This window comes from Coregonus lavaretus, assembly GCF_964263955.1.
Source record: "Coregonus lavaretus genome assembly, chromosome: 34".
Lineage (NCBI taxonomy): Eukaryota > Metazoa > Chordata > Actinopteri > Salmoniformes > Salmonidae > Coregonus > Coregonus lavaretus.
The window spans coordinates 22432322-22449442 of NC_140021.1; the positions used below are offsets into that span (position 1 = coordinate 22432322).

Below are 17121 nucleotides of genomic sequence, written 5' to 3' on the forward strand. Positions count from 1 at the left end.
TTCCTGTTGACTGCTGACCGCTCACCTTTCCCCTCCCTAGGCTGATCTCAGCCATGGTGCAGCACAAGCGGTCCGTGCGTCCGGTGCGCAACGTCCAGTCGTCCAGGAACCCTCTGAAGATGCTGGCGGCCAGAGACGACATCAGACACGAGTACACTGAGCAGAGACTCAACATCGGCCTGCTGGAGAGCAAGCGGATGAAGGAAGAGAAGAGTGAGTTAACACCACAACCCTTAGCCTAGTTCATGCTGGTGGTTCTGGATTGAGAGCATGGTTAGAGAGGTTCAGCTGTCTATGAAGATGAGAAAAAGAAGCCTGGCATTTCAGTTGTAAATGCAGAGGTGGTTTGTGTACTTTGTAGTGCTATAGGAGGCTGTTCTACAGAATGTGTGACTGACACTCAGATTATCACAACAGCACTATGGGAAAGTGTTCTCCTGTACGTCCCATGACAGCCAACTCTCCAGAGCACACTTTCAATGTTATATACAAAACTCCTCCCTAAACTACAGTAACTGAACTGACTCAAATCAGGCCTTGTAGTTATGTTCTATAAATAGGTTCAAAACAATGAATCCTGGGATAGCAGACGGCAAAGCTGTGAAAGGGACCTACATTTAAACGCATTGCCTGCGTCCCAAATGGCACCCTATTCCCTACGTAGTGCACTACTTTTGACCAGGGCCCATAGACATTTGGTACGCAGCTTTGCCTCAGTTTCCTGGTATTGTGCAAAGCAATCCTCAAAAGTTCACTGTTGTTTTTCTACCATTGTGAGTTGGGTAATGTGCAGCGGGCTGTATCAGGGATAAAAACTTAACTAAATCTACAAACTGAAAGGCGCGTTACTCACAACTTCCTCGTCTCTCTTAGGAGTGTAATAAAAACACTCAATGAGACCGGGGGCCCTGAAAGGTTCTGGGGTTTGTTCTAATAACATTAGGAACACTCTTGTATTTCAGGCTCGAGAGTATCTTGTTGCCTTTAATCTCATTACATTTTAGTATGTATATAGTCTTCAACTGTATGGTATGTGTACAGTATCGATCTCTGTGTGTAATCTACAGCATGTTTGTAATGAGTCTACTGTGTATGGTGCATCTATAGATCTCCTACTCTGTCTCTGTGTTCCAGTGAATAAGAATGCTGGTTTCTCAGAGGTGGCTCTGTGTGTGTGTGTGTGTGTTATACACTGTGTACAAAACATTAGGAACACCTTCCTAATATTGAGTTGCACCCACTTTTGACCTCAGAACATCCTCAATTCGTCGGGGCATGGGCTCTACAAGGAGTCTGAAGCATTCCTCAGGGATGCTGGCCCATGTTGACTCCAATGCTTCCCACAGTTACATTTTACATTTTTACATTTTAGTCATTTAGCAGACGCTCTTAACCAGAGCGACTTACAGGAGCAATTAGGGTTAAGTGCCTTGCTCAAGGGCACATTAACGTCATTTAGCAGACGCTCTTAGCCAGAGCGACTCACAAATTGGTGCGTTCACCCTATAGCCAGTGGGATAACCACTTTACAATTTGGGGGGGGGGGGGGGGGTTAGAAGGAATACTTTATACTATCCCAGGTATTCCTTAAAGAGGTGGGGTTTCAAATGTCTCCGGAAGGTGGTGAGTGACTCCGCTGTCCTGGCGTCGTGAGGGAGCTTGTTCCACCATTGGGGTGCCAGAGCAGCGAACAGTTTTGACTGGGCTGAGCGGGAGCTATGCTTCCGCAGAGGAAGGGGAGCCAGCAGGCCAGAGGTGGATGAACGCAATGTCCTCGTTTGGGTGTAGGGACTGATCAGAGCCTGAAGGTACAGAGGTGCCGTTCCCCTCACTGCTCCATAGGCAAGCACCATGGTCTTGTAGCGGATGCGAGCTTCAACTGGAAGCCAGTGGAGTGTGCGGAGGAGGGGGGTGACATGAGAGAACTTGGGAAGGTTGAACACCAGACGGGCTGCGGCATTCTGGATGAGTTGTAGGGGTTTAATGGCACAGGCAGGGAGCCCAGCCAACAGCGAGTTGCAGTAGTCCAGACGGGAGATGACAAGTGCCTGGACCAGTTGGCTGTATGTCCTTTGGGTGGTGGACCATTCTTGATACACAGGGGAAACTGTTGAGCGTGGTAAAACCCAGCAGCGTTGCAGTTGTTGACACTCAAACCGGTGCGCCTGGCACCTACTACCATACCCGTTCAAAGCCACTTCAATATTTTGTTTTGCCCGTTCACCCTCTGAATGGCACACATACATGTCTCAATTGTCTCAAGGCTTAGAAATCATTATTTAACCTGTCTCTTCCCCTTCATCTACACTGATTGAAGTGGATTTAACCGGTGACATCAATAAAGGATCATAGCTTTCACTTGGATTCACCTGGTCAGGCTTTGTCATGGAAAGAGCTGTTCAGTGTATGTCTACTGTGTATAACTCCTCTAACCTATGGGTCCATCTCTGTGTTCCAGTGAATAAGAACAGTGGATTCTCAGAGGTGGCTCTGGCTGGGCTGGCCAGTAAAGAGAATTTCAGCAGCGTTAACCTGCGGAGCGTCAACATCTCCGAACAGATGTCCAACAACAGCGCCGTGCCCTACAAGAAACTCATGCTCATGCAGGTCAAAGGTGAGACAGACAGATGACCTCTGATGACCTCTCGGCTCACTAAAGGTCAACTCTGGGATCAGTCATGATAAGAGATAAGATGCTTTGTCTTCACAAAGAAGGAAGGCAGTGTGTTCTTGCACCGTCCTGTCACATTGAGGATAAAAATATCTCATGCTGTGTCTCAAATGGCTCCCTATTCACAATGTAGTGCACTACTTTTGACTAGTGCACTATGTAGGAAATAGGGTGCCATTTGGGACGCAGAATCAGTCCTCGGCCTAGATAAGACTGTCTTCCATGAATCGAGTGTGGCGCAGTGGTCTAAGGCACTGCATCGCAGTGCTAGCTGTGCCACTAGAGATCCTGGTTCGAATCCAGGCTCTGTCGTTGCCGGCCGCGACCGGGAGACCCATGGGGCGGCGCACAATTGGCCCAGCGTCGTCCAGGGTAGGGGAGGGAATGCCCGGCAGGGATGTAGCTCAGTTGGTAGAGCATGGCGTTTGCAACGCCAGGGTTGTGGGTTCGATTCCCACGGGGGGCCAGTATGAAAAATTATGTATGCACTAACTGTAAGTCGCTCTGGATAAGAGCGTCTGCTAAATGACAAAAAAATAAATAAAAAAACACACAAAAAAATCGAGCATGCTAACCATCCAGAACAGTAAGCAGCAAAACGTTGTGGGCATCCCAAATGGCATCCTATTTCCTATATTGTGCACTACTTTTCACCAGAGCCCTATGGGCCCTGGTTAAAAGTAGTCCATTATGTAGGGAATTGGGTGCCATTTGGAAAGCTTCCATTGTCTGACTGCTGCACGCTAATCGTCTAAATTAGCTCATTGTTTTGTTCTGGCAGTCTTTTAGTCTAGGGAAGGAAGAAACTGTTGTGTACGTTGTGCCTATTTGCTGCTTATTGCATAGGGGTCAGCCGTATCTGTCACAGCAGTAACCCATTTCCTAGAGCTGCCGAGGTCCACAGAGAAAAATAGCCTAATTGGCGTTTTTACACAAAGCCACGACGGATGCTCTTCCAGGGTGTCCTTTCCTTTCTAGGGGATATTTTTAAAATAGACAGTTTGTTGTGGTTATTTTGGTTCCTTTAGGCCTCCACACCACTTCCATGCAGCTCTGGTGCTTAATCATGTTACCCAGGTCACCTCTCTCTACCCTGGGCAAACCCCCCCCCACCCCCCCCACCTCTAATCCAGCCCAAATCCAATAAACAATTTTGGACGTGGTCTTCATGCATAAAGTGATTTATTCTTAACTGCCATTCAAGATCAAAACAACCACTAATATACCATATCGATCCGTGTCCATCTGTTATATTAACCAGGCCGACGGCACGTCCAGACCAGACTAGTGGAGCCCAGAGCGTCCTCTCTGAACAGCGGGGATTGCTTTCTGCTCATCACTCCTCATCACTGCTTTGTCTGGACCGGAGAGTTCGCCAACGTTATCGAGAAGGCCAAGGTAAGTCTGGTGATTTTGTTGCTGTGTTCAGCAGCTATACATACCTATCACAAACGCATCAAATACACTCACATTGTCATAGGTTACATGTAATTGTAAGCAGTACTGTCCACACAGTGTTAGTGTTGTGTAGGTAAGCTCAAATGAACGCGTGTAACCCTGTCTGTCAGTGGGGTTTAAAGGTCTTATTATTAGGTGTGTGCTGCTTCACGTCACGTAAAGGAAGTAAACCTGGCTTTAGGAGGAAGTAGCGTTGGCGTAGCAACACAGGAAGTGGTCTATGTGTGAGGGGAGAACATCTATTGTAACAGGAAGCCTCTAACTGACACATAAACACAGACCTAGAGCTATTGTGTCAAACAGACCCTGGCCAGCCAGGAAGAACACTGACCTCATTCTGAAATTCTATTAAAAATAAATAATTCAGACTCTTCACCCATCTCTTAATAGCTCAGGAATTCTTGAATTTATATTTAAAAAAAATAATGATTTTGTTGCATTATTTGAGGTTAAAAATTACATTTAGGGGAAAATATTTGTTTTGGGAATTTTCTAAATATTATTAATTTCCATGTCGGCTCTATGCCTGGAAATACTCTCCCCCCAAAACCATAAATAAAAAGGCAATATTGGGATATTAACTGAAAAGTTATCTTCTGTAGTTTCTTGCACTATCCCTCTGTGACTATAAATAATATTTCTCCCAAAACTGTGGTTCCTAAAAGATGTGTCTGGTGATTTGTTGAACTCTGCCAGATTTGTCTAAAATCCTAAATTTATCAGGAATGAGCAGAGTCAGCTATACCATAAGGACCCCTTCTTCATGTCCTCATTACATGTAGTTCAACAAGACCACTCATGGTCTGTAAAGTTCTCTACTTTTGATAGATTTAAACAAACAATATTGTAATCACCATGGTCACAACCATAAACTGTGAACAACCATAAACTGTGAACTCCATCTGCTGATAGTTAAGAAAGAATATACATTTTTGTTCAAATATGTTACATTTAATTAGGTTTTAGAGTCATAAATCAGCTGAGGAAAAACAAAATTGCTACTGTGTATACCACTTGAATGAAGAAGAAAAATGGTATTTTTGTCAACTCTGTAAAACAAACTCCGTCAGATTTTTGTCCAACGTTCACTCCGTCAGAGTGCTGAAGTGCTTTCGGAAAGTATTCAGACCCCTTGACTTCTTCCACATTTTGTTACGTTACGGCCTTATTCTAAAATTGATTAAATTGTTATTTTCCCCTCATCAATCTACAAATAAAGCAAAAACACAAAGCAAAAACTGGTTTTTAGACATTTTTGCGAATATATTACAAATAAAAAACAGATTTCATTTACATAAGTATTCAGACCCTTTAAACAGTACTTTGTTCAAGCACCTTTGGCAGCGATTACAGACTCGAGTCTTCTTGGGTATGACGAAACAAGCTTGGCACACCTGTATTTGGGGAGTTTCTCCCATTTTTCTATGCAGATCCTTCTCAAGCGCTGTCAGGTTGGATGCGGAGCGTCACTGCACAGCTATTTTCAGGTCTATCCAGAGATGTTCGATCGGGTTCAGGTCCAGGCTCTGGCTGGGCCGCTCAAGGACATTCAGAGACTTCTCCCAAAGCCATTCCTGCGTTGTCTTGGCTGTGTGCTTAGGGTCGTTGTCCTGTTGGAAGGTGAACCTTTGCCCCAGTCCGAGGTCCTGAGCGCTCTGGAGCAGGTTTTCATCAAGGATCGCTCTGTACTTTGCTCCGTTCATCTTTGCCTCGATCCTGACTAGTCTCCCAGTCCCTGCCACTGAAAAACATCCCCACAGCATGATGCTGCCACCACCATGCTTCACCGTAGTGATGGTGCCAGGTTTCCTCCAGATGTGACGCTTGGCATTCAGGCCAAAGTGTTCAATCTTGGTTTCATCAGACCAGATAATCTTTCTCATGGTCTGGGAGTCTTTTAGGTGCCTTTTGGCAAACTCCAAGCGTGCTGTCGTGCCTTTTATTGAGGAAAGGCTTCCGTTTGGCCACTCTACCATAAAGGCCTGATTGGTGGAGTGCTGTGATGGTTGTCCTTCTGGAAGTTTCTCCCATCTCCACAGAGGAACTCTGGAGCTCTGTCAGAGTAACCATCATGTTCTTGGTCACCTCCCTGACCAAGGTCCTTCTCCCCTGATTGCTCAGTTTGGCCGGGCGGCCAGCTCTAGGAAGAGTCTTGGTGGTTCCAAACTTAATCAAGTTGTAGAAACATCTCAAGGATGATCAATGGAAACAGGATGTACCTGAGCTCAATTTCGAGTCTCATACCAAAGGGTCTGAATACTTATGTAAATAAGGTATTTCTGTTTTTTTATTTTTAATACATTTGCAAAAAAATCTAAACCTGTTTTTGATTTGTCATTATTGGGTATTGTGTGCAGATTGATGAGGAGGGGGGGGGGGGGGACTATTTAATCCATTTTAGAATAAGGCTGTAACGTAACAATGTGGAAAAAGTGAAGGGGTCTGAATATTATATATCCGAATGAACTGTATTTGCAGAAATCCATTCAGGTGTATTTTTTGGCTTTTGGTAGAATGTTGCGCTGTTGCAACTGCCAGTCCAGTTCAAAGTGAATGATGGCAGGCCTGTGTGGCAAATGGCTTGTTAGTATAAAAGTCTACTGTAGCTCTGATTGGCTATAGCCCAACGGTCTGTATTCGGTTTTATTTACTGCAGTGTCTATTAATTGTCCAAACGCATGGCCGCTTTCCTACTCTATATTGCTATAGAATTTTCACAATTGCCTTAGTATACGTAATTTACAAACATTCTAAGAATTTATGAAAACATGAAAATGACCATATCAAGTGTCATATTCTTTCTGGGGGTGTATATGAACAGCTTCTAATAAGATTTCATGCTGCTAAAATGTCAGTTCCAATTTAAACGCAACAATGTTTCACACACAAGTTAATTTAAAAGAGATGGCTAACAGCAAGCGCGCTGCAATGAAAAACACAGTTCCACTCACCAGATGATCATTTGAAACTTAACTTCTTGTTGAAAGTTATTCTTGAAAAGCTAGCAAATTAGCAACAACATCCTCTTTGATAACACATGCTGCAGCCGCTGCAAACTAGCCGATAACAAAAGCCAGCTAGCTAGACCGTGGGAAATCTACTGCTTGCTATTGCGCTGTGACCGGTTGGCCTTCAAGAAGGCAGAAGTTTCCATACGTTTTTGTAAAAATGGTCCCACTCATTAAGTCAATGTGATTTGTTGATTCCACTGTCACTCCAACATTTTGCCCTAATACAGTTGAATGGCAGATGCCTTTATCTAGCTTCTGATGACGTAGCCAATGGCTGACTTAGCTAGCTAGATTTATCTCCCCAGAGACAGCAAAGAAAAATCCTGATTGGATCTTTTTTTCTCTTCAGTGTTAACCCATTCCTTTCCAACAAAAACTAAAGAGATTAAATCAGAACGTCATTGAAAATAATATCATAATCATTATTTTATAAATCCTTAGCCCTTCTCTGAAGGCGTAGAAGGCCCATTGTTCCCCACTGTGTTTGGGTTAGTAATAATTTGTAGAGTGGCTCTATTTTCCCTCAGCATGCATATTTTTCACTATTCTGAATGTCTAAAGAATCCACATGTTCTGAAATATGAAAACAAAAATATTGGATATTTTGAACTCTTATGGTGGTGGTGATTTGACAAAATTACAATCATGGTCTTGAATTGGACTCGCATTTTTCTGGTCTTGACTCTTGTCCCCCTCCCGGTCTTGACTCGGACTCGATTTGCTCCGTTCTTGGTCTTGAATCGGTCTCGCTTTAGGTGGTTTTGAGCAGGACACTGGTTAACAGATCTATAAAACAAAAATACGTTTGGAGATTTGTATTACATATTTGAATAATTTGTTAGAATTAAACAATAAAGCCATTAAACACTTGTTGAACAATTTAAAAAATGAAATGCCTTTTATGGTGTCTGACAGAGTTGACAAATCCAGTTAGCTGCATTTTATGGAGAAAAAAAAAGTAAAAAATTACGAGGTTGTTCTTTTACATAGTGTTATAGCTGATACTTTGGTCTATCAAAATACATATTTCAAATGTTAATATTAAGACAAATATTTGGAAATAAATAGATTGTCCCTTTCAAGAACCCCTGACCTATTAATTTTGTAGAACAATTAATTACTTATGATTGCACTTGATTTGGGCCTAGAATTAACATATGCTTATTTTCTGTCTTTCATTCTCAGGCTGCTGAGTTGGCCCAGTTCATTCAGACAAAGAGAGATCTGGGTTGCCGTGCCAACTACGTAGAGCTGATCGAGGAGGGGATCAACACACACAGCTACGCTGCCAAGGAGTTTTGGAAGATTTTGGGCGGACAGGCCAGCTACCAGTGTAAGGCTAAGTAGTTAATAGGTTATAACTTTGTAATTACCATTTTACCTACCAGTACCAGCTACCAGTGGAAGGCAAACTGTCTTAGTTTGGCAAACATATTTCAATCAGTCATGTTTTGGGGTCATCTCTCTTGGCTTGATACATTCATGGCTATGTAGGTAACAGTTATGGGTTATTTGAATGTGTTATGTTTTGAATGTTTTATGAAATGTGTTATGGTTTCCTTCAACTGAAATGTTACCCAGAAATGATTCCTTGTATGCATTACCAGTTTTTATAACACTTTGTGTTTCCTTCCTGTAGCCGCGGGGACACCAGACGAGGATGAGCTGTATGAGAGTGCCATCGTAGAAACCAACTGCATCTACCGCCTAGTGGATGACAAACTGGTCCCCGATGACGACTTCTGGGGGAAGGTTCCCCGATGCACCATGCTCAGCCCCAAACAGGTTAGACATCACTAATACTGACATTGTTTGGTGTGAGGATTTAGATTTTCATTCTGACTGGATTCCAATCAAGTTAAAACGGAAATGGAAAGATAAACCTGGTTGATCAGACTGCTGTATCTCCTAAATCAAGATTTAGACACTGACAGGTACATTCTACTGGTGCTGACTGCCCCCTCTCTGTGATCCCTGGCCTGCAGGTGTTGGTGTTTGACTTTGGCAGTGAGGTGTATGTCTGGCACGGTAAGGAGGTGACTCTGGTCCAAAGGAAAGTAGCCTTCCAGCTAGCTAAACACCTGTGGAACGGAACCTTCGACTACACCTGCTGTGACGTCAACCCCCTGGACCCAGGAGAGTGCAACTCACGCATACCCAGGTACTGGGTGGCTCACACAGTCTGTCTCAATCTCTCTCACACACAACAAAGTAAGCCAAACCATACCGTGAGCTCGCCTTCTCTTTTATCACCGTCCCATTCATCCAATTCACATACACAGTGTTGACAATAAATCTTGAAATGTAGGTTGCACGTACTAGAACGTAACACATGTATCATGTATGGTTGATTGTGCGATTCCACGTCCCTGTGAGGGTTATGATTTTATTTGAGTTGCAAGGTAACTTCAAAGCATCCGTATTAAAACCACTCAGGTTAGCACAGGTTGTCTATTTCCATAACACCATGTATCTCCCTACTATGGAGAGCCAAGTATTCCACTACAGTATGTGTAAACAACTCTAAGGCCAGGCTCAGCAGAACACAAGCTATACATGGGCAGGAGTGTCGTCGCTCCGCTCTGCACTAAACAACCTGTCTGCCTCTATGCCCATGGACAGTTGGTAGGCTTCTTTAATAACACACTTGCCAGGTGGTCATTGCAAATAATAATTTATTCTAAACTGACCTGCCTTGAAAAATAAAGGTTTGATCAAATAAAGGCGGCTCCAAACAGCCTCTGTCCTCTCCACTTCTCCCTTTCCAACTCTCTTACCTCTCTACCTCTCCTCTCTCTCCCTCTGTGGGGTGCAGGAAAGGCCAGGGCCGTCCAGACTGGGCTGTATTTGGGAGGTTGACGCAACACAATGAGACAACCCTGTTCAAGGAGAAATTCCTGGACTGGACAGACTCCAAGAAGAAAGGCACAACCAAGAACGTCCACGAGCACCTCAACGAACACAACAAGGTACAGCTCCAAATAGTTTTTAATAGTTTTGTTCCTATTCAGTGTTTATCCTGTAGCTTCTCAAGAATTCCTTATAAGACTGGCCAAATTAGACACTATTAGACAACAGGGAACAATACCTCTCTCTGTTCCAACAACCCATTCCCCATCTCGTCCTCTACTCCCTCACCAACACTGCACGCATCTCAACCTCCCAGTCTCTTCCTTGACCCATTTTGTGGCTTTCCCCTCCCTCCCAGGAGCAGCAGAGCTCGGAACAGAATACGACGCGGTCCTACGACGCGTCCCTGATGCTGCCGTTACTCCAGACCCCGGTGCGCACGGTGTTGGATGGGGTGGACGTGGGCCGGGGCTACGGCCCTGTGGCGGGGGACGACCACAGGCACTTTGAGATCAGTACCACCGCCGTGGACGTATGGCACATCCTGGAGTTCGATTACAGGTGGGTGTGCGTGGCTGTGTAGCAAATGGCACCCTGTTCCCTACATAGTGCACTACTTTTGACCAGGGCCTAAAGGGGCTGTATAAGGAATACGGTGCCATTTGGGATTTATACTACGTGTGTGTCGTGGTGGGGTTGTAATAAAGGAAAAATACACATTTCAGTGTCTGTGACAATAAAGTATATCGTCTATCCTACAGCCGGCTGCCCAAGCAGAGCATCGGACAGTTCCATGAGGGAGACACTTACGTGGTGAAATGGAAGTACATGGTGAGCACCGCAGGTTAGTTTCGATCCACCGTTGCCGACTTCTCAACGACATCACAGAGCACGCTCTCTCTCTGTCTCTCTCGCTCTCTTTTGCTACTATCACTTTCTATCTTGCTTATTCCCTCTCTGACACACCTAAAGCAGTGCAGGTGTTTAAAGTAGGGATTTTACGTTATTTAACAGAGTTATGTCCTCGATTTAAACACCCTTCTTCTCCATGTAAAGACCATATAAAGAGAGAGCCCCGTCACCCTTCTTCCCCTCTCCCTCCTCTCCCCCTTTCTACCTCGCTATGTTAGGGTAATAATTAACCATTACCTAAACTCATAGACACTGACTGCTGTTCCAAAGCCTCGCTCGCTGTAGGAATCTGTGTTCTTTCAGACTTCAAACAAACAATCATTCATATCACTACTAGTGGGAGAGAAGGGGAGAGGGGCGCTGGCAAATGGCTGGGATGAGTTCTAGGGGTTAGCATCAGTGCGGCTAGTTTTGTTCTGCACAGAGAGTCAATGGATGGGCTGCAGAAGAGGATAGCTGATTACAGCAATATAGGGTATTATCTTTCCTTACATAGTAAACATTTAAAACATTTCAATCATTTAGCAGACGCTCTTATCCAGAGCGACTTACAGTTAGTGAGTGCATACATTTTTCATACTGTCCCCCCGTGGGAATCGAACCCACAACCCTGGCGTTACAAGCGCCATGCTCTACCAACTGAGCTACAGGAGGCCTACGTACACCGATACAGGCAGACAGACAGGATGTACTGCAAAACGCCCTGCTTTGTTTTGACTTTTTTCATTTGTTGGTTTGACAGTTATCTGTTTATAGGTCTCCCTAGTGTGTATTCATGATATGAAAAGTTGCTCCTTGGAGTTTGTGAATCCGTGTGTCTGTCTGTTGACCCTAGTTGGGAAGAGACATAATCCGGACGCGGTGAGGAGTGCAGGAGCTGGGAAGGAGAAGTGTTCCTATTTCTTCTGGCAGGGACGGAATTCTACCGTCAACGAGAAGGGAACGTCCGCCCTGATGACTGTAGAACTGGACGAGGAGAGAGGAGCACAGGTACTGTGCGTCTGTGTGTGCGTCTGTGTCCGTGTGTCCGTGTAACCACTCTCTCCTCTGCTCCTACAGGTCCAGGTGCAGCAGGGGAAGGAGCCTCCATGTTTCCTGCAGTGCTTTAATGGAGGGATGGTGATCCATGCAGGGAAGAGAGAAGAGGAGGAGGAGAACTCTCAGAGTACAGTCCATACCTATTACCTACAGATCTGCTGTCTTCATTTGATTACTCTGTTGTCACAGAATTTTCCTGCGCAGCTGGAAATGCTAATTGTAGTGTATTCAATTGGTTTAAAAAGCCTTCTAAAGTTTGTAATTTCCACTTAAAAATCTCTGACTTGATTTGCCCTAACGAAATGTCAACCCCAACAAAAATGTCCATTCAATATAATCCACATAATTAACATTTTCTGTTATTGCCCTGCTGTGAGAAGCACGGTCAAATTAAGATGGTACATCTTTACCATCCACTTTCTCACCTTCCCTACCTTCTCATCAATACTATCCTCCTTTCTCCTGCCATCATCTAACTGTCTTCTTTCTCTTTCTGTCTCTCTCTGTGTGTGTGTGTGTGTGAGCGATGACATGTTTGAAAGAGTATGTAGGGTGTGGAACACCAATGGAACACATGAAAAACATGTTTTTCTCCAAATGCATGATTTATGTCCCATTTGTTATCTGTCTGACCTCTAACCCCTCTCGCCCCATCAGATGACTGGCGGTTGTACTGTGTGCGTGGTGAGGTCCCTGTGGAGGGCCACCTGCTGGAGGTAGCGTGTCACTGCAGCAGCCTGCGCTCCCGGACCTCTATGGTACTGCTCAGCGTCTCCAAGGCAACCATGTACTTGTGGCACGGCTGCAAGGCTCAGCACCATACCCGCGACGTGGGGAGCACCACCGCCAACAAGATCAAAGAGCAGTGAGCGACGACACATCCGTAACTAGATGCATATCTAGATGCAGCCGGCATAAGAAGACATGTTTATGTCCTAGACATTTTGCTGTCCAGTTGATTTTAGGGTTATGGGTCAAGGCATCCCATGCCACTGTGAGATGTTAAAGGTCTCAATATAAGGGCAGATATTATTGATCAGGAATGTTTGAAGTGTATAGAAATTGTATTATCTCTGATCAATTTGAGTAAGTTTAAGGCAAGCTCGTTACTTTAACAATGTTCTGTATGAGTCAGTGTTCATAATGGTGTCATAAGTGTTCATAACAGTATGATAGCAGTGTTCCATGTGCCTGTGTGTGTGCAGGTGTCCGTTGGAGGCGGGGCTCCACAGCAGCAGTAAGGTGACCATCCATGAGTGTGACGAGGGGGCGGAGCCTACGGGATTCTGGGAGGCTCTGGGGAGGAGAGATAGGAAGGCCTACGACTGCATGGTACAAGGTTAGTGGGACTTGCGCGCGCACACAGGAAAGACTATGACTTAATTCTGAGTTGTACAGATGGATTTATGAGTAAATTTGTCTTTGATGTTGAATTCCAATGGAGTAATTGTAGTGTAATCGTTTGATAGTAGACTGTAATACTTTGATTGTTCTGTATTCTCTCATAGAAATAGAATTACTAGATTGGTGTAGTGTTGTGATTTGATTACCTTTGACCCCCAGATCCAGGGAAGTTCAACTTCACCCCTCGTCTCTACCAGCTGAGCAGCACGTCTGGAGAGTTTGTTGCCGTGGAGTTCTTCTACCCAGCCAGAGTAACAGAGGCGGTCAACTCACTGCCCTTTCTACAGGAGGACCTCTACAGTGCCTCACAACCAGGTACTGTACGGTGTAATACATCTTGCAACATGACTAGAGACTGCACTACTACAATCCACATAGATTTGAACTCTCAGTCCGTATGTGTATATCATGGCATCACTTCCTGTTCCTGTAGCCCTGTTTTGACATCACTTCCTCTTCATGAAGGCCTGTTCCTGGTAGACAACCACCACGAGGTGTACCTGTGGCAGGGCTGGTGGCCCCAGGATGGCGAGAGCCCCGGCTCTGCTCGTATCCGCTGGGACGCCGACAGGAAGTGTGCCATGGAGACGGTGCTGCAGTACTGCACAGGTATAGGGCACTACAGCTGTCAGGTGGTAGTTAGATACACTGCTTTATGGACATGTTTTTTTCAAACATAATGGAAAAAGTTGGACAAAATGCCAAAAGAAAGCCAAATAAGCCCTTAGAAGATAGTGTTACTGTTGGCTTAGAGGTTCTAGGTATATCCTCTAGAGGGGGGAAATGTGGAATTGTTTGTCTGATACTAACCAATACATTGTTTGCGCCTTCTCCCCCCCACAGAGAAGAATGAAAAGAAGCCTCCCAAGTCATATCTGATCCATGCGGGACTTGAACCTCTAACCTTCACTAACATGTTCCCCTGCTGGGAACACAGAGAGGACATCGCTGAGATCACTGAAAGGGTAGGTCACCTATCCCATACCTATTACTCCCACCTTAAATAATCCTCAATGGCCATTAGAACTAGATTCTACATTGACGCCAACTCCTCCTGTTGACTGTTTATTCCAGACAGATTGTCCCCTGGTCTGCCCTAGGTTTCGAACCGGCAACCCTCGGGATACTGGCCTGCCGAGAGGCTACTGCCATCCCCAATGGGATAGATTTGGGAAGTGTGTGTACTGACCATGTCGTTCTATTCATATCCCTGTGTCCCCCAGGAGGCGGAGGTGTGTCACCAAATCATCCTGGTAGAGGACGTGTTGGCACGGCTGTGTAAGACCACTTACCCCCTGGCAGACCTGCTTGCACGGCCCCTACCCGAGGGAGTGGACCCCCTACGCCTGGAGATCTACCTAGACAATGATGACTTTGAGGTGAGGTCACACCCACACCTTCGGTACCATCAGCTCTCTGGAGAATTATGATGACTTTCTCTCTAGGTTTGCGTTGGCTCCACAATATTATATGTCCATAGTCTGTGGTTCTGTGCTGTTTGCGGACAATAATGAGCCTCTCCAGTGTGTGTGTGTGTGGGTGGGTGACAAGGGATCACAATGGAACATTGTACATTGGTAGTCAACGGAAACTAATCTAAAACAGACCTTCGCTCTAAAAAAGTATCCTTCAGTCTTTAACTTTTTGTCTGTGTTTATATAAATGTACCCTCCATCCATTCATCCCCCTCTGTCCTCTTTCTCTCTGTGATTCATGTGTTTAACTCTTCACTTCACCTTCCAGGGTGTAGGGGCTTATGGGAAGGTGAGTTCTTTCAATTGAGAGCACAGCTGCCCCAGACACGTACACAGCATCCTCACTTTGATGAACTAGATCACCCATAATCCTGTGTGTGTTGCTTTCTGTCTCACCTCCCTCCTCACTGTGTGGTTCAACACTATCTCACTCTGAACCTCTCTTGCATGGTTTGGTCGGTTTCCACTCGCAAAATAATAGCTGTGTGGATTTTCAATACAGTATGCTACTGGAGTGATGAACTGGACCACTGACCGTGTTGTGACCTATGAATGATGGATTTGTTTTTGCAGCTCACACATTGAAGTGATCACACACAGGAGTTGTTATAGCGGTTGGTAGATTTGGTGTTTATTGTGTGCTAACAATGTTCGCAGAAAGGGCTGGAGATGTCAAGGGATGAGTACGAGGTGTTGCCAGGCTGGAAGCAGGTGAACGTGAAGAAAGCCAAAGGATTGTTTTAGTACGTTGGACAGAACGCTTGACCACCGGAAGACATCATCAGTCAGCGACGGTCGGTCACTGAGGTGCATCGTGGTCCGATTGGAACGAGGACCCGCCACTGAGAACTCTTTAGTTTGACCAAGAACGCCTTCGCTTCTGGACAGGAGAGGGCTCGGAAACAGGCTCTTCCGAGTACCCCTCCCCACGATGGAGGGATATAGGGAGGAAGGAGGAGAGATGCAGTGGTGGAGGGAGTGAAGGATCAGCGGAGGTGTGCAAGCCTCTTGTAGTGTTTTCTTCTTTACTTTTTATTTCTGGTTCCCATTTTTGGTTTGTTATTGTAATTATAAATGGAGATAGTTCAGAGGTGTGAGTGAATGAACTCTTGAGCGGATGATTATGTAATGTGTCAGCACCCGGCTTCTTAAATCCACACAGTATGTGTGGTTGTGTGTGTGTGTGTGACCAGTATCAACCATACAGGGTCTGTCAGTTCTTCTGGAAGCAGGAAAACCACTCTGTTCGACACTCCAACCAGACTCTTTCCTGTAAGCTGTTCTTTTGTGTGTTTGTCTTTCCAAAAATAATTTATATTTATATTGACATATATAATAGGAATAAAAAGCCTTTTGAGTATTCAGTTGGTGAGCTAAGACATTTAATAAATGGTATTGCTATTCATGTTGAGGTTGTCATATGTTAAGTATAGTGCTCCTTTCCCCAGAGACTGTACATGTCGCCATTTTATTGAAGAAATCCTGTATCTAGTGCATTCTGATGTATCTGTTATTATTGCTATGATGATGTCCTGCATCGGTCAGGTGCTCAGATTGAAGAGAAGTGTTATATTTTACGGGCATGAATTTACAGAAATAAAAAGAGGGAAAGGAGAAGGATCTTTCTATATTAATTCAACATTGTATAGTGCCTTGCTTTTATGTACAGTTTATATACAGGGAGATAGTAGTCTGTGTTTTAAGGACTCTCTTTGTGATATAAAGTATATTAGCGAAATAAACACTTAAAGTAAATCTGAGGAAGTTGTTTCGCCTCTTTATCAACTGAAATGGGACATTTTGTCAAAATGGATGTCCCAAAATAGCAACCTATTTCCTTTTATAATGCACTGATTTTGAATAGAACCCTATGGGCCCTGGTCAAATGTAGTGCACTAAATAGGGTACCATTTGGGGGACACACATTGTGCTTCCATACAATGCCTAAACCCTGAAAATAACATGCAGCAAACTGGTAAGTCTGGTATGTTGTTGTCTCAGATAAAAAACAAGTGCATGTTTATGCATGTGTATATACAGTACATATGTGATATGTATACTGAACAAAAATATAAACGCAACATGTAAAGTGTTGGTCCCGTGTTTCATGAGCTGAAATAAAAGTTCCCAGAAATTTTACATTGCACAAAAAGCTTATTTCTCTCAAATTTAGTGCACAAATTTGTTTATATCCCTGTTAGTGAGCATTTCTCCTTTGCCAAGATAATCCATCCACCTGACAGGTGTGGCATATCAATAAGCTGATTAAACAGCATGATCATTACACAGGTGCACTTGTGCT

General features: G+C 44.5%; 1 protein-coding gene across 1 annotated transcript in view; it reads left to right on the forward strand.

The window, feature by feature from the left end:
• The window catches only part of svila (supervillin a), a gene marked incomplete at its 5' end in the record, with an annotated part of 64703 nt that extends 48131 nt beyond the window's left edge, over positions 1–16572 (forward strand). The window contains 19 exons of the mRNA XM_084152271.1: positions 41–213; positions 2459–2614; positions 3933–4069; positions 8326–8473; positions 8780–8925; positions 9126–9301; positions 9956–10109; positions 10349–10551; positions 10752–10834; positions 11738–11892; positions 11962–12067; positions 12598–12805; positions 13146–13279; positions 13504–13659; positions 13810–13953; positions 14188–14309; positions 14568–14723; positions 15088–15108; positions 15477–16572. Of these exons, the coding sequence (XP_084008397.1) occupies positions 41–213; positions 2459–2614; positions 3933–4069; positions 8326–8473; positions 8780–8925; positions 9126–9301; positions 9956–10109; positions 10349–10551; positions 10752–10834; positions 11738–11892; positions 11962–12067; positions 12598–12805; positions 13146–13279; positions 13504–13659; positions 13810–13953; positions 14188–14309; positions 14568–14723; positions 15088–15108; positions 15477–15563 (2665 nt within the window). The 3' untranslated portion in view covers positions 15564–16572. The remainder of the gene's footprint in view (positions 1–40; positions 214–2458; positions 2615–3932; positions 4070–8325; positions 8474–8779; positions 8926–9125; positions 9302–9955; positions 10110–10348; positions 10552–10751; positions 10835–11737; positions 11893–11961; positions 12068–12597; positions 12806–13145; positions 13280–13503; positions 13660–13809; positions 13954–14187; positions 14310–14567; positions 14724–15087; positions 15109–15476) is intronic.
• Positions 16573–17121: the final 549 nt, after the last annotated feature.